The 24,988-nt window shown below is 34.2% G+C and overlaps 1 protein-coding gene and 2 pseudogenes across 1 annotated transcript in view; 2 read left to right on the top strand and 1 right to left on the bottom strand.

Moving 5' to 3' along the window:
• Window positions 1-24,988, top strand: part of CAPZA1 (capping actin protein of muscle Z-line subunit alpha 1) — a 30,617-nt gene that overhangs the window by 1,090 nt on the left and 4,539 nt on the right. The window contains exons 2-7 of the mRNA XM_006919647.3: window positions 9,471-9,534; window positions 11,361-11,412; window positions 14,148-14,211; window positions 17,950-18,156; window positions 21,325-21,404; window positions 21,998-22,076. Coding sequence (XP_006919709.1) covers window positions 9,471-9,534; window positions 11,361-11,412; window positions 14,148-14,211; window positions 17,950-18,156; window positions 21,325-21,404; window positions 21,998-22,076 — 546 coding nt within the window. The remainder of the gene's footprint in view (window positions 1-9,470; window positions 9,535-11,360; window positions 11,413-14,147; window positions 14,212-17,949; window positions 18,157-21,324; window positions 21,405-21,997; window positions 22,077-24,988) is intronic.
• On the bottom strand, window positions 6,414-6,532 carry LOC112469090 (annotated as a pseudogene).
• LOC112469134 lies at window positions 13,028-13,146 on the top strand (annotated as a pseudogene).

The raw sequence follows: 24,988 nt of genomic DNA on the forward strand, positions 1-24,988 counted from the left end.
GTACATAGGGCTCTCGCGGTGGCTCCATCCCTGGTGTCTTACATCCTCCTAACGATTATTTTTGAAAAATAGTTTTCAATTTCTTGTTAAATCAAGAATAACCAACAGATTTTTTAAACACTCCATAAGGGTTTTGTATAGCGCAAAAACCTCACACTAACACATTCAAGTCTGGACAATGCATCGTGCCTTTGATGCTCCACTGGGGTGTCTTTGATTATATTGAATTTGTCATCGTATTATGTGTGTATTTATTTTTTCAAAAGCATTTTAACTAGAAAAGCATATTCTGTTAGTTGGGTAACTTTTTTTCTAACAACTGCACACAACAATTTGTCAGACTTTTCCTTAACTACGTGACTTTAGGGCCTGTAGAAATTAGAATGATTTCACTAGGTGACTCGCTAAAGGACAAAAATTATGTCTTTTGTTTCCCACAGTGGCACATTACAAAGTGTGCTCCTTTGAGTGCTCTATAAACGTATCTGGGCGCTTTCTTTTTCAATAAAAGAGATTGGGATGATAGAGGAGGCTAGATAACGATCTAGCAGTCCTTTGTACAGAATTTGGTATATTATACTCAAATATGGCATGGTATTTTGAAATGCTGAAGAATGTGCAAAACTCTCAAAAGCTGCTGAACAACACTTTAGCGTTAAATTTTCTGTTTCTTGGAAGTTCTCATAAATGTGTAAGTCTGCGGGGGGGAGGCATCTTATATATGAACTTATGCTGGAGAGAAAGCTGTGATAAATGCTTATTTTAAGACAAATAGACTCAGGTGAAATTAAATTACAGTGAAAATCATGATATAACAAAACATTTGTTAGCCCAACTGATGGTTCACTTATTTTAAGCAAAAATATTAGCAAAAATTATAATAAAATTTCACTAAGTATTTGAATAATAATAAACTTTGAAGTTTATTGTGCCCCAGCAGTACTACATTTACTAGTGCTGTTGGGTTGTTGATTTTGACACTGGGTTAGACTGTCTTATTATTTAAACTTGGGAAAATATATAGTATTTTGAAATGCAAATTAAGATGTTTTTGGATATTGACAGTGTTTAATAATAACATTAACAGTCTTGATTTTAAAATAGCAGGTCTGTGACCAGATTCTTCTTATCTCCCAGCATACCTCTTTTGTTGCTTAATTTAAAAAATGACAGCTAGCAAATCAAAATTATTAAGATAAATCCACTGCCATAAAATGTTGATGAGTTTCATGTTCGGTAAACATTTTTTTAAATTAACCACACTGTCTTCATTAGTATGGATAGTTAAGAATAACTGATATACAGTAACTGTCTCGTAATAAATCCATATGATTACTAAGATTTTATTAGATTCTTATTCTCAAAGAGATCAAACTGATCTGTAAGTACAAAGGAAGGGGTTTGACTTGTAAGATTTCTTCAGTTCTCTTTCAGCTGCTTACTTACCTACCTTGCCCCGTTTTCCTCCAGGCTTCTGATTCCTTTTAAGGAATCCAAAAATTAAGGAAGTATTTGTCCAACAAGACTGGTTGATATGAGTATCTTAGCATTCATAAACAATAAGTAACCTTTAAATGAGATTTTTGTGTTGTAAAATTTTCACAACCAAGGTACATTACAAACAAATTTTTAAAAACAAGACATTTTCAGCCTTAATTTGTATTGATTCTTCTTTAAAGAAACTCTAAAGTTTCCATTTTTTTCTCTTTTTAACTAAGACCTCAACTGCATTTCATTTTGGGTGTTTTAAAAGCATATATGTCATGATGCCAAATATATTTTAATACTGCTTTTCGTCTTTGTTACATTTTCTGAAAGCAGTGAACCCAGAGGTAAACTTGGTGATGATGGGCTCTGATTTCCTTGCAAGTATTTCTCTAAAAGCTGGTAAGATCAACCATTCTCATAACTAACTGCTGAATTTTTTGACACTTTATAAAGAGGAAGTTGGGTTTTATAACATATGTGTTGTTACCTGAAATGGTCATGGTGAGCTGCCTAAATAAAACAGGAAGTCGAAAGTGTAATAACTTGCAGAAATAAATGCTTTTAGTCTTATCCTGGAGTTCAGTTTCTGAGAATGAGTTCTACTCTTCTTAGACTCTTCAGTTACTTGGTTCCAAATGCTTAACAAGACCAAAATGACTAGATAACATAATTAGGAAACTTAAAATATGAGATGAACTACATGTTTGGGGTTTTTGCACTGTCTGTTTCCTTTATTTCATGATCCAGCATTTTTAAAACAAATGCAGAGAAAATATTAAGGCTGAAAAGAAGGGAGCTTAGCATATTTTTTCCCTTCATCTAACTAGTGGAATATTTGTGTATAACCTCAAAAATACCATAACTAAAAAAATAGATCTATATGCTTTAAGTTTAGACAATGATATTTTTAAGGTACTTTTTGAGAAACAGGTTTATCAAAATTATTTAGGGGAGATATGGAAAATGTTGTATATGAATACAAAAGGGCCCTGTTAGAACTCATGAAAAATACTTACACTTTTAAACTGGATTTCCTTTGATTTTGTATTACCTCCTTAATTTACCAGATGAGTTGTTACCTTTATAGGATGAAGTAAGCCCATAATTTTATTTGTCATGGGTATTTTCTAACAAGTCATCAGTTAGTATTAACACAGATATTCTATTATCTTTCCTTTTTTCAGTGAGCTGTGCTGAGTAGTATTTATATAATCCGTTACAAAATTCTTGGACAGGAGCATTAAGCCTCAGGAGGTACAAACTCAGATGCCCAATCTTTGGTTGAGAGTATACATTTATTACAATTTCTTCCAGAACATCTAGCCTTAATGCTAAGCAGAGTAGTATAATTTGTCAGGAAATTCAAACCTCAGGTTTGTCTGAATCTGAAGCCATGCTTTTTTCACTACACATTTTTCCACATAGTCATGAATGAAAAACAGAATAGAGGTATCCATTTAATGAATTATAAATGAGGTATTGTGATATAGAGGGAAAGAATGATTCTGAGTGTTTGGAGATTTGACCTCTCCCTGCTGTGCTTTTAGCCACCAGTTCAATTTTAGAAAAATCACTTAACGTCTGTGGGCTTCAGTTTTCTTCTAAAATAGGAAGGTAAAGGGAATTGCATCAAACTCACCGAAAAAAGTTTATTGAACTTTTTCAAACTCTAATTTTAAAAATCAGTTTTAAAAATCAAAACATTAAAATGTTCCCAGAGTTTCTGTCTTTGTCTGCTTTTGCACATTTGTCCTGATGACAAACTGAATTCATTGGTAACTGAAATCAAGCCTGGCATCGGACCACGTACATATTATAGGCACAACCTATTTCTGTGAAACAGACCAATCACACCTTCATTCATTCTCATACCTCCCCAGCTCATACTCCCTCATCTCCCCTCCCCGCCCCCCAAATTATTTCTGGAATCCCTAGGTATTTCTCGTGTTCAGGAATATGTCCATATCCTGGGTACCTCTTTGGGCATTCATTGTGCCTGAGCATCTGCTGCCATTACTGGTGCTCTGCCTAGCCACTCTTGGGACCATTTGACCCTCCTGGGATCATTTTTCCTGGTAAATAACATAAAGCTGCAAACCCTTAGGCATACCAAAATGACCATGTATTTATACTTCTAGCCTTGCAAAACTCCTAATCAAAGTATTTCCTTCATTTCTAAGTTCTCTCCTTTCGAGCTCAGAAAACATAACACTGTAGGATAAGGTATCATTTGCTTTTTTTCTCTCTCCAGTGCACAAACTTCTCCCATATTCTTGAGGGGTGGGGAAGTGGGTGGAGTTAAATTCCTTATATGGATCAGCTCTTGCAAAGAAAAACCCTGGATAGGGTTTTTCTTTGCAAGAGCTGATCCATATAAGGACTTTATGATACTGAAGACAATTTGAGTACTTGGGGATTTCTGAATTAGGTGGCGATTTTAATATTTTAAATATTTAATATTTTAAATATTTAATATTATTTTCCCTTCTTTCATCAGAACCTCCTGCCAATTCCAGCATTTCCGTTCATTCCAGTGTTATTCTGTTTGAGTCACAGAAGCACAGAACATCAGCAGCATCTTTTTCACCCTTAGCTTTACCTCTCGTCTTCAATCAGTTAGTATTCCAATCCTGTTAATTCTTTCTGCCTATCGTTAGATTCTGTTCTTCATTTTCATTAGTTTTTTTTTTTAATATTTTAGTTATATAAGAACAATAGTCACATGTTTAAAATTAAAATGGTAGGAAAGGGCATGAGTAAAAAGTCCCTTTTCACCCCTGTTTTCCAACCACCTAGTTCCCACAGAGGCAGCCAATATACCAGGGTTTTTTGTTTTGTTTTTGTATATTTTCTATTCTACACAAATACAGGCAGGTATGCTTTTCATTGAATATGTCCAACCTGTCCATATTCTTTCTACCAATATCTTCATTGAGGACCTTTTCTTATCCTTGAATTATTTTAACGTCATTTTTAATTGTTCTGTTTGCCTCCAGCCTCTGCTTTCTTTTTACATTTTCATTGATTTATCAGAATCCTTCACACTACTGTATATAGAGCTTATCTTTGCTATAATTACACATACATATTATAGGGGAGTATCTATGAGATAGAATGTTCGACTAAGTGGACCATGTGACAGTGTAAGTCCTAGTATAACATATAAGCAGGAAGATAACATAAGGCAAGACTACACCAAAGAAAGATGGAGTTTATTGGAATATGAGAGAACTTTGCCTATGACTTATTTGGCCTCTAGGTAACTTAAGTGCTTATTATGTACTAGATAACTGTATTCATTAACTTGTATTCATCTCAAAACATTCCCATAGTATAGATATTTATATTATCCTCATTCTACAGTTGAGTAAATGGAGGCACATTTGAAGTTAAAAAAAATAATGACCAAGTGTCCAGAACTAGTAATAGGACAGGCACAATGCCGGCCATTCGCTTCCAGACCTGTGCTCTTACCCACTTTAATTCCTTTGAGTAGATAATAAGTAGAGTTAAGATAGCAAATAGTTCTACTGAAATAATGACATAGCCCTAGACAGCAATCAAGTTTAATGGTGTAACATGGATGCTTCTATAGGCACTGAAACATTGATATTTTCTGGTTGTGACTGCACTGCAGTTACTGCTAAATTAGCCTAGTGCTCTTCTGAGCTTCTTTACTTAAAGTATTTAAATGTGTTATAAACTCAGAAGTATTGAGAAACATGACTTTAGAAGTTTAAAGATCATGAAAGTCTCAGGACGAGGCCAACGACACTGTCTTAAGAATCTTATCATGTGATAGTATCTTAGGACATTTTTGCCTACAGTAGAATCGCTGGTGTGTTTCTTTCCAAAGCAGGTTTCTGGTTTCTATCCTAGACCAACTGGATCAGAATTTTGGGGGACCAGTCCTCAAGAATCTATTTTTAATGAGCTTCCCAACAATTTTTGTGCAACTCAAGAACCACTCTCCAAATCTTAGTCCTTTGCCCCTTAAGCCCAGAAGCTTTTTTCATCAGGATACTAAGACCAGCTCTCTCAGGGACAAATTCATATTAGCTAGGCTGATGAAACTAACGTATAAAAGTAGAATAACAACTAATTTAGTAAATACAGAAGGGACTAGATTCTTTTTATCAAGTAAGTCAAGCACATGGGAAATCGAATTATAATTTTACCACAGCATGGAGTCAGAACCAGGGAAGTTATATAGTCTAACAATTTAATGGCATTTCCCTCCATAATAAGTATATATACCCCAAACCAAGACCAAGTCAGGTCTTTGGGTAGGACACTCTCTCACTTTTAACAGAAGTGGACATTCTTCCTCTAGATAGATTTGGGGGGGAGGGGGCTGGAAGGAATCCCTCATGTCAAAAATTTGCATATTGTAGCTTCTGCAATCTTTCCCCTCTTAGTTAATGACATCTTAATTCATTAGTTGCTCAGACCAAAAAGTTTAGTGTCATCTTTGACTCCTGCTTCTCTCACAATCCACATGTGGGCCATTAGCAAATCCTGTTTGCTCCGCCTTCAAAATATACCCAGAATTTGACTTTTTCACCACACCCTTATTCTGTGATTTCCCACCTAGATTACTGCAGTAGTCTCCTCTCTGGTCTCCCTGCTGTGCTGTTGCCTCTCTCCCCAACCCCTCCAGCAGTCTATCCTCAAGGTAGCACCCAGAGTGATCTGGTTAAAAAGAAGTCAGAACATGTCACTCCTCTGTTTAGAATCCTTCAGTGGCTTCCCATCTTTAGAATAAATAAAAGTTCTTATTCTGGCTGCAAGTCCCTACCATGACCTGGGGTTTTACCTTTTTACCACTTACTCTCTGACCTGATCTCCTACCTGTTCTTCCCTTGGTTGACCTCACAGATTGCAAGGACCTTGTCAGCTTACATTCCCTTATTTTTCATTTTTTACATCTACAGTACCTGGTCTTCCTAGGTGGTTTCCCATCCAAGTACTAACCAGGCCCAACTCTGCTCAGCTTCTGAGATCAGGCAGGATCAGGCTTGTTCAGGGTGGCATGGCCGTAGACAGATTAATTTTTATTAATAGAGCTTCCCACTCAAAAGGCTTCAGCAGTTCTCCTTTACCTATAAAATAAAATCAGACTTGATATTACAACTACTGCCTTCTGACTCATCTTACTCTTCCCTTCTTTTATTATCTCCACATAAATCCCCTGTTCCTACCAAACTCATTTGTTTACAAAAGGCTGTTTTTCCCCACGTTTTTCCATTCTTACCATTACCTCCTTTGTTAAACACTGTCTCCTTTTCCTCTTACTATCTAAAGCACTTTGAAGAGCTCAGCTTTGATCTTATCCCCCTATTCCTTATAGTAGTTGTTTGACCAGCCCAGCCCATATCCATCTCCTTAAGTTCTGTGCTATATATTATCTCTATTACTGATTTGGCAGTTTTGCTCCTTCGAATCATAGTTATTTTTGAATGTTTGGCATGTCTTTACTGAAGGCTATTATTTGTATACATTGTTTGCTAACAAGTGGAAAAGAATGCAAAGATTTGAAAAGCTGACTATATACTTGTCTTATGTTATTTGTAACCACTATGATGATGTACGCTTAATATTAGGCTAAGGTAGTGGTTCTCAACTTTGGCAGCATATTAGAATCACCTGAGGAGGCTTTAAAAATCCTGATGCCCAAACCCTACCCCAGAACTGTTACATCAGAATCTTTGTGGATGGAACCCAGGCATCAAAATTTTTAAAGCTCCCCAGGTGGTTCTATCGTATAGACAAGGCTCAGAATCACTGACTTAAGGCAAAAAAGAAAAAATTATTCTGACACTTGTTAAAATGATACAAAGATTTTATTCACTACTATTACATTAGGGGAGAAAGATCTCCAAATAAAGCAAAGACATCTGGAGATTTATAGCCAACAAACAGAGTGAGGGGGGTCAGTGGTTGGAAATTACTAAGAGGAGACATTAAGGGTAGAGGAATTCTTGCTAAAGGCAAGAATTGACTTACACATCAAAGGTGGGGGTGAAGAACTTGATCAGATATCAAGAGTGGAGAAGTTCTCACTGAACTGACGAAGTTCTTGCTAAGACTGTGCTAGGCAGCCCAAAGGCGGGATGGGCCAAGAACAAGGCTTAGTTGAGAAGAGAGCTCAGAGGAATCCGACTGAAGTTTGGAGAGTATAGCACTCCATGTGTGTTATATAATTAATAAATCTTCAAGTGTATAAGACATACCAGAAAAGCAGTTATTCCTTAGAGTTTGTAGAATTCTTAAAATCAAAATTGCTTTACTTAAACTTGCCTGCTTTCCCTTCCTATTTGTCTATATCTGCCATTTATAATTAGTTACTAGAGAATAGTTTCTAAGAACTACTTAAAATGGCTTTTAAAAGAATAAACATAAAACAATTTGAAAGTGTTACTGTCTATTTTTTATAATGTCGATCTCAACTTAAGACATATCTGTGTTCTTAGGCCTTAATCCTTACTGATAATGATAAATCAGTATAACTATACATCTAAAATGTTATTTCTAAGTGCATTCTGAGTTGTTTTTTTGTTTTTTTATTTTGTTTTGTTCTTTGTTGGTTTGTTTTTAGTGTTTCCAGGGCTAAACTAGGAAAATAATATTTAGGTAATTGGAAATTTTAAAAAACATACCAAACAGTAAGTTTTATTTAGTAAAACCAGTATTCTATTTGGTCCTGGAGATCACTAAGAATATATTTTTTCTAGAATTACAGCCCCAAATTAAATTCTCACTAGCCTTTCAGAACCCTCAGCCAGCATGGATTTTGTTTATTTGATAAAGGCAGTGAACCTGGAATTCTGGAATTTGTTTGATACTGAAATATATGCACATCTATTAAATTATTGCCCCAGTTTATTGATATACTGAAAGCCTGAGAACCAGATGAAAAAAATGAACCACACAGAGCAAGGTGTGTTTAAAATTTTTTTCATTCTTTTCTCTTACAAAAATAACATCCTAGGGCAAGAGAGGGTTGAATAGGCAGAGCACAGAGGATTTTTAGGGCAGTGAAAATATTCTGTATGATACTGTAAGATGGATGCATGTAATACCTTTGAGTGTATTTGGGTGATGTGTCAATGTAAATTTGTAAATTATAACAAACGTACCACTCTGGTAAGGATGTTAATAATGGAGGAGTTATGCATGTAGGGGACAGGAAGTATACGGAAAATTTCTGTACCTTTCTCTCAGTTTTGCTGTGAAACTAAAATTGTTCTAAAAAATTTAATAAAGTCTTAAAATACACAATAGTAATAATAATATCCTAAATATTTTCAAATAGGAAAAAAAAAAAACTGAATTCCATGCAAATAGAACTTACTTTCTTACCAAGATAAGAATAAGGTATATCTTTTTCAGGAGGAGAAATGCAATTATTTGTCCTTGAATGCTTCTGGAATGATGTAATAAAAAGTAAAGTAAACATTTCAAAAGCACAATTTACTGCTATACTTTTTAAGAAATGTAACCTAGTTGAAAACATAAGTAAACTTTGAATGATGTAGTATTTCTTTAAAGGGAAGTGGAGCATAATCACTTGTCTGTTTTGAAGGGGATATGACATAAATTTACCAGATGGAAAATCCTATTAAAAAATAGAAAAGCTTTAGTAATTTACGCAGTGTGATGGTTTTATCCTTTTTTTCCTTATTTTTCTCCTTTGGTCTATAACAAAATTGTTACAGCAATGCAAAATAAAATTCTCTGTATAAAAAGAAAGTGGAGCAGAGACAGTTTGGAAAACTTTTTGGTCAGTAAAAAGTTGCTACTATCTATAATTATTGATGAAGATTATAATAATGGAAAATAAAAGGTGACTAGGACCTAAAGGTTTAAACAGGAAATTTTATTTCAAGGGATGTAATGAAAATTTTATAATCTGTGAATTTCTTCTCCTTTATAAACTGTTACTCTTCATAGTTCTCTTACCATATATTATATTTCTCTAGGTACGCATAGCTGCTAAATTCATCACTCATGCACCCCCTGGGGAATTTAATGAAGTGTTCAATGGTGAGTAAAGATAAGCATTTACTGAGTGCTTGCCATCTTTTCTAATCCTTATAACATATTATAGATATAGCTAAGGAAATCAGAATTCAAAGAGGTTAAAATAACGTACCCAGCATCACCCTATCTTATTTGAGAAAAGATTTAAAGTAGTTTAATCTCACTAAATGTAGAAATAATATTCAATTGTTTTCATAGTTTTACATCTCTCACTCTAAATCATGGCTTAAATTTCTTCAGTGCTTTCACTCAGCAGTGCCATAGTATAGGAGACTTTCTAGAGCCATTGGGTGTAACTAACTGCATCTGGGAACTTGTTAAATATACACATTCCAGTGTTATCCTCTCAAGATTCTCATTCATTAGATAGATCTAGAGTGGAACCTGTTTCATCAAGTTCTCCCAGGTGATTCTGAGTCAAAGCCAGTTTGGGAATCACTATTCCAATATATTTATAACCTTCCATACTTTTCACTTAACACAACTTACAGATGAAAAATGTAGATGAGGCATCTTGAATTTAGTGGTAAAAAGCAATCACCGTAATCTCATTAATTCATCTTAAATTTCCTTTAAGTAAAATCATAATCTCTGGGTGTCTTGGTTCAGTTTAGCAAATACTTTGAAATTCTAATTTTGCAGGAGAAAGAAGGTTACCTACTTGAGAGGGACTGTGTGATACTCATCTGTAGCTGACCCAAGCCCTACACATAGTAGAGCAATCAATAATCTCCATTGGTAAAATTAATGAAAAAGTAACTAGGATAACATGTAAATATTTACTATAATAAGTAGATAATGCAATTAAAGAAATCAAGACAGTCTTAATAGACTTGCTTGTAAATTTTGAGCACTGACAGCAAAGAGAAACAAATGCAGTCTTTCTATCCATAGTCTTTCTTCCATGTTGACCAAATGTAAATTTTCAACAACTGATCTTTTAGAAAATTCTCCTTTTGATTTGAACTTTATCCAGCTGATTAGCTCAGATAAATTTTTGACTTAACAAAATTAATGATCTTTGTAGTTAGAAGTCTCTTATTTATTGATGATTGAATGTACTTTATAGGAATATCATGAAAATAATTGATACCAAATCATTAGATTAAGTATTGGTAGTGTACTTAAAACTAATAAAATAAAATTTAAAAAATAAAATAATAAAATTGAGAAAAAAAAAAAGAATTGATAAGCTACTTGTGCCATGAGAGCTGGTTTTTATTGGCATGCTGCACATGGGCCTCTGCCAGCCTCTTCCTTCAGAAACTCTAACAGTTGATGGCCTTTGGTTTATAATTAGCTTTCTCTCTTAGAGTTAATTCTTGGTAGTTTCTTAGTAACAAGGACCCTCCTCCTCTGAAAGAAAAGTGACAGACTCTTGAGACACAGCTTTTTTAAATGGTTGTAGGCCCCCCACATGAGATTATTCAAAGAAAAATATGTTTAGCAATTTTACTGCCTCTGACTTAATTGTGCCCAGCTTTCTTGGTCTAATGTTATAGACAAGCCTGTAATTCTTAATATAATTTTAAAGGATTCTTTAGATACAAAATTAACAGTCCTAACTGTAACCTTCTGTAAACCATGTTTTTCATATGCCATGAAAATTCTTGAGAATTTATTGTTAGATTATTGTACCACAAATAATGATGTGCAAATCTATGAACATTAGCATCTGTTTGTTTACATTTTGAGATACAATATATCTAAAGACTAATCTTGCAAAGGCTGATTTTTAAAAAATCTAATCTAGAAATCTAAAAATTTTCAAGTTTGTCCTCTATTAAACATTTTAATTTTAACATCTTTTAATATTTTTTCTTCCTCAGATGTCCGGCTACTACTTAATAATGACAATCTCCTCAGGGAAGGGGCAGCACAGTAAGTTATATCTTTATAAGTCTACTTAAAATGTTACTCTAATATTGGATAAACTATTTTGATAGTAAACTAGTACCCTGAAAACTAAGTTTAAAGTACTTCAAAATAAAGCAGTAGGTTTTAGCATTTTTAGGTTTTTTTTCCCCTTGGAGAAAAGTGTTCCTCCAAAATGTTGTTTACTTCCTTAAAGCTTATATATGGTCTTAATTATTTTTATTTTTGCATAGATTTTCCTTATTACAGCAGAGTGTAATGTTAGCTCTTAGGTTTCCTTCTATAGTTCTTTTAGTTTATGTTGAATTTTTTTTAAACTACTAGTTATAGAAAGATTAGGCCGCTGTTGAGAATGAAAATGTTTCTCAAATTGCCAAAGAATAGCAGATATTCATAAAGTGCCTTAATAGTAAGAATTAACCATAGAATAATAACATGATTATTCTACCCAGTCATTGACTCCTTATCACTGTCAAGCTAATTTATCTTTATAAAATATCTTCATTTTGTCTTTGTCAAAAACATCACAGCGATATGGGGTTTTTTGTCTGTTTTGTTTTTGTTTTGTCTTCTTCAAATCTAAACACTGTCTAGCTTTCAAGGCCCCTTGTTTTAGGGCTTTATCACTACTCATTTATTTTTCAGTACAAAGTTCTATTTCAGTTATTCTCTACCCAGCTGACCCAGAGTTCCTTCGTAAAGAGGAAAACAGAATTGGATAATATCTAGGAAAGGGTGGGGTGGGGAGATGGGACAGGGATTTTGATGCAGAGCAACAAATAATTAACATGAAGGCATTTGTTATGAACTATAATTGATTTAGAATATTTAGCTACAGAAAACTGTTTTAAGAGCTGCTGCCTGGGAGACATACATCTTCTGCCTTGTCCATCATGCTTTTTTGGAACTCATTTTGGTACCAGATTCCGCCAACCTAAAATTTGCATACCATCACTATAATTGTCATCATGAATGATACCCTAATTATATACATTGATTTAGAAATTTATACATTGACTTAAGTACCACTCGAAAGGTATATTGTAATGCTGGTTTCTCTTAGATGCATAGATTGTGCCATAGAAAAAGACATTCATGATTCGCTAGTTCAACCCCTGTCTACCCTCTGCCCTTTTCATTGAGAGAATCTCATCTACATTTTGTCAACAGATGGTTATTGAATCTGCCTCTAATAATAAGGAATCCTCTGTCATACAAAGCAAGCTGCTCGGTTTGCCTCCTGTATTGCTCCTAATTTTATTCTCGAGTGCTACCTGAAATAAATCTACTCTGTACTTCACTTGATAAGATACTGCCAAAGGGGGAATGGGAGTAGACTGCCAAGACCCAAGAGTGATCTCAAGTTTTAGGCCTGCACACCTGGCCTAAATGTTAACAGATTTTAGTGTTGGTGTTTGTAATCTATAGTCTTAGGACATGTCCTAGAATGAAATACTTATTTATTTCCTACCCCTTAAGTTTTTTCTAATTAATATTTAATCCACTTTCCATGAACATGTAATTTATATTCCTTTCTAAAGAGTCAGTGCGTTTAGGACTCATTTTGCTACGAGGGAATGTGGTGTTATAAGGAGACGATTCATTGAAAAACACAGCAATAGTCTACGGCCACGCCACCCTGCACAAGCCCAATCCTGCCTGATCTCGTAAGCTAAGCAGGGTCAGGCCTGGTTAGTACTTGGATGGGAGACCACCTAGGAAGACCAGGTGCTGTAGGTGTAAAAAAAAAAAGAAGAAGAAAGAAAGAAAGAAAACACAGCAGTAATTTAAAAAGAGAAGATTGAAGATTCATTCACCTTAAATATAAAAAAAAGTTTAAATATTTGTTACTTTGGTTTCTCTTGAAAAGTCTAGGAAAAGTTTAATGCTTTGCTTAAAAGCAGTGGTCTAGCTGGTGTTTCAGTAGGTTAAAATTGGGCTGGAAAGATGTTAAGATGTTAAACTCTTGGTAAGTGAATTCTGTGAAAAGATTGATACTATATAAGAATATAAATGTATTTTAAAAAAGTATAAATGTATTATGCTTTCTTATACTGCAGGTTCTTTCCATCTTTTTTTGCCTTATCTTTTACTTTAGTTAACTTTATAAGATGTACTAGGGAACCACTGAAAATGCAGTTTCATAAATCTAGCACTGACAAAGTCAACAAACAATAATAGGCACGTACTTTGATTATTTATTCATTATCCTTTTTTAAATAACCTCTACTCACCCTTTTGTTCTCCTGAGACTTGACTTACACTCCACTCTCACCTTATACTCTCTCCATGTCAGATGCTTTCCAGCACATGTAGTTATGGTCTCTCCTACCCTGTCTTGCCTCAGAGAGCCCAGAATAAAGAAGACAACATTTCCAAAATAGTGCATCAATTTAAGATTTTGCATTACTGAAAGCTTCTGTCTAAATGATTAAAACTGTTGGAATTCACACTAATCAGATTGCTGAAAACTTAGGAATTATCTGAGTGGGAGCTCTTTTGCAGCTTAGGAGTAGAGAGGAAAAAGTGAATTCAGGCTTAGGGCACTTCTGAGATTTCTGTGGAGGGGATTTCCTACAGAAAGCTGGAAGGCATTATGATATCACCAGTTGTCTGGAGAGAAAAGGAAAAAGCAGCAGGGAGTATTTTCACATTCTCTTTCACTATTATGTGAAATACCTTTAGTGTTTATATATAATTCTCTCCCCCACCCCCTTTTTTTTTTTACTTTTTATAAACAGTGCATTTGCCCAGTATAACATGGATCAATTCACGCCTGTGAAGATAGAAGGATATGAAGATCAGGTAAAAATTGTTCCCATTAGATAAGCTATGCCTAGAAGTGAATAGAAATCCTATAAACCAAAGTAGATGTCTATAGATATGATGCTGAATGAATTCATGTCTTAGTTTTCATAGCTTTTGTAAATATTCTACATCATAGTAAATTCTTCCTCTCTGATAATAGTAGGAGTTTCTATGACAGTAAAAGAGAGCTACCTCTAACAAGAACAGTAAAAATAAAAGGAGTTGAGTTTAACACAAGTTTTCCAGCTATTTCTAATTCTCCTTGTTAAGACTAACAGGAGAGATTATATGTAATGGGAAAGCAGTCATTCTACTCAAATATAGGAACAAAGCAAATATTCCCATTATTATCATAGTTATTAACATTACATGGCAGAGCTTTGCAAATTCATTAATATATACTTGAAAGGTGATATGGAACTAAATGCCAATTGCTTTTTAAAAGCCCGAATCCCCTTTGGACCTACAAGTCCACAGAATATATCTTAGGAAAATTAATGTACAAATGTATAAAAAGATTAGATAAAACAAGGTTTATAATAGTAAAAAATTGGGAACAATCTAAATGTCTAATGTTAAATTAAACATCTATAGACCAAAATATTCTATAGCCACGGAAAACTGAAATAAATAATTGATGTGGGAAGATGTCCATGATATATTCATCTAAAACATAAAGCAACATGTAGAATTATACTATTTGTAGATATTTAAATGAACAGATATGCTGATTAGAATCAGTTCATCTTAAATTCAGTGAAAGGTGCACCATTATTTTGTGTACCACTAAGAAAGTTAAACTACAACAGTCCTAAGTACCGTCAAGTGTAAGATGCATCTCATTTCATGAGGTATTAGAACATGAGAACATATGCATCTTAAGAATTAAAGAAATAAAGTATGTAGGAGTGCATAGAAATGGAAATGTGGGGAAATATACACCAAAATGTTAACTTTATATTTTGGGATTACAGCATTACTAGAATTTATTTTGTTTGTTGTTTTTCACTTGTTTTGGTTTATACTTTTGCTCATCTTAATTTTCTTAATGAAAATAGATTAATCACAAAAATAAAAGACAAAAATACTGGACAATGATAAGTATTGCTTGCAGTTGATATCCTATATTTAATAATACAGAGAAGTTACTGAAATAATAAAGTCTATGTCCAGATATATGATATATGAAATGGCTAACTTTGTCAACATTCCCATACACCAGTAGTAGTGAACTTAATTTTAGTGTATGTGCTGCCAAAGTGAGCACCAGTAGTAGCCAACTTAAAAATATACTCAAAAGGAGATCACATTCTAAGCCATAACAGCAACAACAAAAAGATGTTACCTGCAGTCTAAAATAAGGAAGGATGTATAGTTATTAAAGTAGATACCATTACTGCATATAACAAAAAAAAAAAAATCAACTACAGTGGGTTAACTAAATAGAGATTTTATTTTTATTACGAAAAGAGGCCAGAGGTTTCATTTAGGACTGATATGGTAGCTCCATGATGTCATCGAAGACCCAAATTGCTTCTAGCTCTCTATTTTGCCATCCTTAGATATGGTTTCATTATCATGCTCTCATGATAGCTGCTCCATTTCTGGGCACTGAATCTTTATTCCAGAAGGAAGGAGAAGGACAGTGCAAAAGTGCTATTGGCCATTCCAGAAGCAATTTCCACTGATAAGTTATTGCCAGAATGCATGTCACTTTATCATTCCTAGCTGGGAAGTATGATTTTTTTATTTGGATACATTGCCTTCTTGAAAACTTTGAGGTTCTGTTAGTAAGAACAAAGAGAGTGCATATTGGATAGGAAACTAGCAAGGAAGGATCTACCACACGTTCACATACACTCTCACACTAAAACATTTGCCAACACACATTTTGATCCAAGAAATAAATAGAAAATTAAATAGATTTAAATGCCCTGTTTCTGAATAAGAAATCTAAATAATATGGAAAGCTTATCTGAGTAAGAAATATAAATGATATGGGAAAGTTTGTTTTTCAAGTTGATTTCATACAGTGTGTCTAAAAATTGTAATAGACTACAGGATTATTATGATCAGGAACAGTGAAGTAAGACTAATGCTAGCAAACATAAAGACATAAAGCAATGACTATAGAGCCCTCAAAACTAAATGCCATAGAGCTGAAGGGAAAAGAAAATTGATAAAATGTATGGGATAATCTAACTTTGATTTTCATTGCCAGATATATACTTAAATTCCGGGTAGAGTTTAAAGGTTAACTTTTTTTTTAAAACATAAAAATTTAGTAGGAAATGGAAAGAATCTAACTTGAGTAATAATTAAACATTAACATTTATAAAGAAAGTGGCTTCTGCATAATAAAAAGCTTTTAAAATAAGATTTAAAAAGGAGAAAACATATACTACAAACATAATAGAAAGATTATTCAAATACCTAAGGATGCTGCTAAGAGTTAAGTGAATAAATGAGCAACAGACATGAACCAGTTGCACCCAGTTAGGGAATACAGACCAAACTTGGAAAAGAGTTAGATCACCTAATAATAGTAATTCAGGAAGTAAAGATTAAAATTTTAATGTGATATATTTACTTTTTAGTTACAAAAGTTGCAAAATTACAATGAGAAAACTTTTTAAGGGTAAGACTAGGAAATGGTTGTTTTGTTCCTGCTGTCATAAACAGGCTTTTAAGGATAGTCTGATGATAAAGACAGGAATCTCAAAACAATTTCTTGCCAAAGAAATTTTTTAAAGAATTTATCTATGGTAGAATTTATAGTGGCTTCTTAATGGTAAAAGTGTAAATAGTTTAAATCTCCTTCAATTCAGAAATGATTAAGTATATTATGGTATGTCAATATTGTGAAAGCATATATAATTATTAAAAATTGTGTATTGTTCAAAAGACATATAGCAAATTAGGGGGAAATATGTGGAACTCAAAACATATGCAAAGGGTTACTCTCCCAAATTAGTAGAGTTCAACTGGAGAAAGACCAAAGACTGTCAGAAAGTAGGCAAAATATATGAACAAACAGTTTACAGAGGAGGAAATATAAATAACTCTTTTTAAAAGGTAAAAAATGCCAGTTAAAAATTTTACTGATGATAGGCTTATAACTTGGTACAACACCCAGTTAGAGAACAGTTTGTCAGTCTCTATGAGAATTAAGAATTTATTTACCCCTTGACCCAGCTGTCCCACTTCAGGGAATTTATCCCACAGTTGTACTGGCACATATACATAATTCGTACATAATGAACAGAGAAGGGCATTCATTACAGTGTTATTCATAATAGCAAAAGATTAGAAATAACCCAACCACCCGCTGAATAAATTGTCAACCCTTGCTCTAAGTTAATAAAAATCTGTTACCTTATGGGGAAGGGGAAATGTGTTCGGAATTTGTGGATGGGAGATAAAGGTGAGAAAAAGACTTCACTTTATATATTTGTTTTATTTCTGAACCATGTGAATGTATTACCTATTTTAAATGCTAAGTATAATAGCTGGAAAAATTTTATGAAATATGTAAAAAATAATGCAAAAGTATAAATATAAGTTATTACAGCTATGTAAGAATAAAAATGTGACTTGGTTGAAAAATTGATATGAAGGAATCTGACTAAATGAAAAAGTTAACTGTCTTCTTCAGAATTCTTATTTGTTTTGTAAAATCTGTCAAGAACTAACTTTTTTCCAGAGTTACTCATATTTGTAATTATTCTTTGGAAGGTCTTAATTACAGAACACGGTGACCTGGGTAATAGCAGATTTTTAGATCCAAGAAACAAAATTTCCTTTAAGTTCGATCACTTACGGAAAGAAGCAAGTGACCCCCAGCCAGAGGACGTAGATGGAGGTCTGAAGTCTTGGAGAGAATCCTGCGACAGTGCTTTAAGGGCCTATGTGAAAGATCATTATTCCAACGGCTTCTGTACTGTTAAGTATCTGCCTACTTTGATATTAGAGAGTGTTTTCTTTCATTTCTTCATCCTTTGAAGGCTTTGGCCAGCCAAACGTCACTTCTTATAGTCTTCTCTACATTTTATTCCCTAAATAAGTTTTAAAAGGACTATAAATAGAAAATTTTATATGGAAAATTTTTTTAATCATAGTGCGTAAAAATTTTAATTCCCAGTATATCTTGTTTCACATTTCATCAGAAAATTGTCTTCCATCAAAAAAAAAAAAAAAAAAAGTTTTAAAAGTCTTTTAGCTTACATGTGGGAAAACTAAATTAAGATTGTCGGGAGAGCTATTGGCTATGTTTATGACTTTTTGAAATAGATATCTTTATACAAAGCTACTTCTACATAGTTTAGGTTCTTTCATTGGACAGCCAAAACTATTTCAACTATATAATTTTTTAAAAAGTCACAGGTAATTTGACTTTCTTTTACTACCTCTTGGCTCTAAAAAATGATAATTTGGGCTTCATCATGATTTGTCCTTTGTACAATTCTGGTATATTGCTAAGAAAAATGTCAGAATATTTTAAATTTGTAATGATAATGAGTTCAATGGCAGTATAGAACATTGTTTAACAGCCCTTTCTTTGAAGCCATACGAACCAGTTTGAATCCTAGCCCTACCATTTAACTAGTTGTGTGACCTTCAGCAAATTATTTGACATCTCTATGCCTCAGTTTCATCTGTAAAATGGAAATAATAGTTTTTACCTCATAGAATTGTGAAGATTAAATGAGTTAATGCATATAAAGTGCTTGGAAATTGCCTGGCACAAAGTAAGCTCTACATAAATGTTGGTTATTATTGTTATATGTTTGTGTTTAAATAATGGAGAAAACCATTATAGTAAATAAATACAAAATTCCATTTTGGAACCCACACTCTTTTAGGAATTGACTATTCAATCCTAAATATACTTTCAACTTAATCATTTGTTACTATATTCAGAATTTGTCACTATCCATTCTTAATTTGGAGAGATTCCACACTGAACAACCCTACTGTGTCCTTTTCTCATTTCTTCTCTTAGCTAACAAATGAGCAACTGAAAGTCATGGAATTGTTCTGACAGTGTCTGCTGTACCCAAATGTCTTATATCCTCAGCTATTCTACTTAGTAATTCTTAATTTCATCTCAGTACTCCCTATGAAATTTTCTATATATTTTAAAGCTTTCTCCTTGTCCTTAGGCATCTGATCCCCTCACATTTTAATAAAATTGAGACTGACATAAAATCTTACTTTTCTTCTTTCCACACCCAGAAATCTTCCCTTTCTTCCATTGAATCTGAGGAAGAAAGGTCCTTATTCTTGATTTCGTACTATACTATCTCCTTCAAGATGTCGTCTTGTGACGTTTTCTCTTCTGATGTATTTCTCTTTACCTAGAAGTATTTTTTTCTCCTGTCCTTGGGTGGGGGGGATTTTCCTCAGTCATAATTCTTATACATTATTTTTCTTCCTACCTTGCCCTTCCTCCTTGTCCTCCACTTGCTCCCTTCTCTCATAACTGTCTATCACTATCTCCCTCCCTCCCCTACACAATAGGGAACAATCTGCTACTAGTATCATTTCCTCATTACCTACCTACTTCTTAACCCTGTGAATTTTGGCTTTAGTCCGTATTCTACAGAAACTGCTTTTGAGGTTTGTAGTGGTTCCTGAATTGCCTGATCCAGTGTCCCTTTTTTTGGTTCTTGATTTCTGTATGGCATTTCACACCGAGGCCAACTAGCTACTCCTAGAAACTCTTTTGCTGAGACTGCTATGTCAGCATCCTCTACTTATTCTTACTCTATCTTTCCTTATTTTTCTTCTCTCCTGTTTTTGTATATGTAGACATATCTCATTACTATATTTCTCTCTCTTGAAAATTCATAGTTTATTTGATGTAGGGAATGTAATAGAACTTGGTGTCAAAAAAGCAGTGGGTTTGGGTTCTATATGTACCACTTACTTTCTGAATGACTTTGGGCAAGAAGCTCTATGAATTTGAACTCTTGTGTGTAGATCAGGGGTCCTCAACCCCTGGGTCGTGGACTGGTACTGGTTCGTGGCCTGTTAGGAACCGGACCACACAGCAAGAAGTAAGCAGTAGGCAGGCTAACGAAGCTTCATCTGTATTTGCAGCCGCTCCCCAGCACTAGCATCACCGCCTCAGGTCCAGCTCAAATTACCAGGCATTAGATTCTCATAGGAACACCGGTCTCTGGTGCCAAAAAGGTTGGAGACCACTGCTGTAGATGATAAACAGTGTGTTTCAGAGCAAGATTTTAGAGCAAGGGAAAATACAGTAAAAATATTTTGTGGACTGTAAAGCGCTATTTTATTTACTTATTTATTTATTTATTTTTGCTTTCCCTTGGTGATCACGTTTCTGTTCACCTCTCCCACACTGAGGAACAGTTGGTGTTTCTAACTACTAGTTGGACATTTCCACCTGAATTTCCCAATTTGTTAATGACATCACCATCTTTCTAGTCACTCAAGCATGCAAGTACTTTAACTCTTTCCTTTCTTTTGCCCTTCACTTGCAATATATTGCTAGACTTTTGATTGCACTTCTGCATCCTGATATCCATTGATACTATGCCGACTTGTTACCTAGATTAATTCTGTGGCCCTGAAACCAATATTTAATATTCTTCCAAAATAATAGTTCAGGTCATGTTGTTTTGGTGTCTATCCATTGCTATCTGTTAGTACATGGCCTAAATCTATCACCCTATTTTGTCTCCCACTAGTCCACTTCACACATACCTCTAACCTGACACAATTAATTGCCATTAACTGAACAACCCCTAGTTTCCTACTTAAGCTGTATTCATCTTTATTCCCAGTCTCTGCTTATCAGAATATCATCTGATTTATAATGCCCAGCCTGACTGGCAACTCCCTTGTGCCCTAAACTAGGAGCAGTATTTCCCTCTGTATTCATTTTAAGGCTGTCTACTCTAGAATTTAACATGTTCTGCTTTGTGTTCATATCCCATGAACTCTTGTGAGTTATCAGCTTATCCTGATAACTGATTCTTTGTCTTCCCCAAGGATTTAGCTATCAACATACTGCTTTTGTACAGTGTTTATTGTTTAGATCAAATGTGTTTTCAGAGTCTAACTTTTTTCTTTAAATAATAGGTTTATGCTAAAACTATAGATGGACAACAGACCATTATTGCATGTATTGAAAGCCACCAGTTTCAGCCTAAAAACTTCTGGTAAGAAAATAGATATTCTCTTCTATTTGCATCTAGATTATATTGGAAAGGAACTAAACCAGCCATTGAGACTTGTTTTTTAATATAACTAGCTTGGAATAAGTTATTTGACTTAGAGGCTTCAGTTCCCCATCTACAAAATAAAGGATTTAGACACAATCATTTAGATTCCTTCCACTGCTAAGATTTTAAAATCTTTCTTTTTTAAAAAATACTCTTATATTGAGTGAGAATACATGATTAATAAAGTACCCAGTTGAAAGTCTAAGTCTTACTTGGGTTTGATTAATAATACTTTAGTTAATTGCATAACTTAGCAACCCATCCATCTGTGGAAGAGCCTCCAATGAACAGAATAGGCATAGTTTTCTACTCCAGAATAAAAAAAAAATATATGAAAAGTCCAAATTACTTAAGGCTTCTGATTAGGCTGCTTGAATACAGTTTTCACTCTAGAGGGCAGAGCCTTGGATTTGTCAAACTGGAAATTACTTGTTTCATTTTTCCTCTTTCTCAAATTCTCTGCCTCATTGAGAAATCATCTCATATGCTTATTGCTAATTCTACAGTGACATGTGTGTGTCTTTTAATAGGAATGGTCGTTGGAGATCAGAATGGAAGTTTACCATCACACCACCTACAGCCCAGGTGGTTGGAGTACTTAAGATTCAGGTGAGATCCCAGCATGTTAATAAGCCATGTTAAAATGTCACACCTTTAAAACAAACCTGCAAGTTGGAATTTGTTCTGGTGTGAGAAATAAGGAACAACTATGTGTAGATGCAGAGATCAGTGGTAGTGAATAGAAATAGAAGCCTCCTTCCTGGGGAAGTAGTGAAACAGAGAGAGCCATTCTGGCTTGATAAAGGACAGTCCTGTGACGTGTACATCTTGCTTGTTATTTTTCTCTGTCAAAGATAACCTGAGATCTTTCCAGGAATTATCAAAAAGCAGTTCTAGGAAATAAGAAAAATAATTACTAAGAAGTGACTATATAGCAGCTACTGTAACTTACTAAGGGTCTTTCATACATGTTGTATCATTTAAGTATATACATATAGACATATGGAAAACTTAACTGTTATGTCTGAAGAAAGCTACATGAATAGGTTTATTGTTTTGTTTTTACAGTAATGACAGAAAGTTTTAAAACCCGGTAAATAAAATAGGAACTAGGAAAAATGGCCAAGTGTCATCACATTATGGAATATAAGTAACCAGAGTAGAAATCTAATGCTAGTGTCAGTACAGAAAGGCAGGCGAATAAGGTGCTTAACTCTTTTGATCCCTGTCTGGATTGATTTCTGATATCCTAGCAGGGGTTCGACTTTCAAAATTTAGGGCAATTTAATTCCTAAACCCAACTAACTCTAAGATCAGATTAAATAGTTACTGATAACAGAATATCAGTACCTAATTACATCTATGTATTGTGTTGTCTTGCTTTAATAGCGATTAAAAACAGCTATCTTTTTACAGGGTATAACTTAGTCAAACACATGTGGTAGATGTCATCTACTGTGCTGTACAGGTCTTCCAGAGTCAAATGCCCAGTTGTTACCTCATTAATGCACCAGTAACACTTTCTTACCTTCTGTGTCTGACTTTCTCAGCCTTTGCTAGTGCTTCCTAAGATTACCTCCCAAATAAACTACTTCTTGTCAAATCTTGGGAATCTGCTTTTGGGGGAGTCCAACCTAAGATAACATATTGTTTTATTTCTGTTAACCATACCTATGAATAGCCTAATGCTCTAGACCTTTTGTAACTGTGGGATCAGAATTAACCTGGCAGCTTACCATAAATTTATGTATAAGTAAATTTATTTTCCTTTTAGAAGGAAATAGTTACTTGTGTTTCAGCTTTGCCAATGCAAACCTATAAATTAAGAGCACACACCAGAAAGGGTGAGAGTTTCTGGTAAGACTTTTATAATAGGGCCCAGTACCCAGACCTAATTTATGCCTTTTACCCACAGATTGTCTGATCACACTTTGGGGAAAGGCTTACTTCATTTACATATCTTTTAAAAATCAGTGTGAGAATTATTTGGAAAAGTCATTATTATATGTAGCCATTTTGGTTATCCTGTAGGCAAAAGGGTAGTTCTGGGAAGGCAGCAGTTTCTGAGGATTTATGTTGACTGGAGTCAGGCTGAAACTTCTATCAGCAGATGAGACTTAGGAAAGCTTTTGCTGCTTTTGGCAACTCTGAAGCTGGGGAGATCCCAGCCAAGCCGAGAATATCAGGTATCATTGTCCTCCCAGCCCTTTTATACCTTCCCTAAGCCCTTCAGTAAAATGGTTTGATCCCCCACCCAGAAAAAGAAAAGTTTGATTGAAACAGGTACAATTTATGCTTAATTTATCACTAGTGTATTAAGTAATGAAAATGATATTTTTAGAATTTTTAATTGAGTTCATAAACAGCGAGACTTACCAACCTTACCCTATATTCTTCTCCATGTCCTAGTTCTTAAAAAGCATTATAGACGTTTAAACCAATTGCACAGTCTTTAGTCTTAAACAAAAAGAATATGCCTTGCAAACCTCATTCCTTCCGGTGGGTTCTGAAATGTGTCTCAGGTATAATCAAACAAAACTAGTCTTTGAGTGTGACCCATTGTATTTTAAACATCCTCATCCTTGTCTTTTGGAATTTTAAACTTGATATATTATCATTATTTAGCCCAGTCTTTTTTGGCCAAATCTTTGCTCTTCTGATTTTTGCATGTAAGTATTACTGGCATTTATCAACTCCCTGCTTTTCCAGTGTGTTCTTAAATTGTCTTTTCCTCTTTAACTTCTTTTACAAAGCCAAAAGAGGGAATTTAAGGGTTTGGATAGGATATGGAAAGTCTAGCTTCTCTTGCCCATCTAGACAGAGCCAGCTATTCGTCCCCATTAAGGAAGACATCTATTTTTATCCCTTAAACAGGGATATACAGTAGGTTCATGTTGCCCAAGGAAGTCTTTTTGTTGCTCATAGGATCATGATTTCTGCCTAGATGTAGCTTGGCTGTTTTTATACTCTTCTAATGATATCTTAGAAGAGTAAGTCCCTCCTGAGACACTTTACTTCTACCTGAATCGGGCAGTTTCTAACTTTTTGAGAAAACAGCATTGAGAGGTATTATGCATGTTGGATTAGGTTTTAGTTCTGGAATTTGACCTAATACAGATTCTAGTTCCTCCTACTAGGTATGTGAACATGAGTAATTTATTGAACTGCCTTAAGCCTCAGTTTCCTCATCTGTAAAATAGAATTAACAGTGGGTCCTATCAGAGTTTTTAGAAAGAATCTATGAGATAATATAAGTAATAAAATGTTTTCCATAGTGCCTAAAACATAGTAAGGACTCAATAAATAATAGCTATAGTAGTGCAGGTTATTGATCTTTTCTTTGTTTCTGCTTTATCTCTAAAAACATTACTTTCTGTTTAGATATATCCTGGTAGGGTAGACTAGATGAAGGAAATAGTCATTACTTGGACTACTTCTGTTTTAGCATTATACCCTCAATTTTCCCCTCTTTCCACTTTATTTTCTTCATAACACAAGTATAATCTTTCTAAAACATTCAC

This window comes from Pteropus alecto, unplaced genomic scaffold (genome assembly GCF_000325575.1).
Source record: "Pteropus alecto unplaced genomic scaffold, ASM32557v1 scaffold106, whole genome shotgun sequence".
NCBI classification, from domain to species: Eukaryota; Metazoa; Chordata; class Mammalia; order Chiroptera; family Pteropodidae; genus Pteropus; species Pteropus alecto.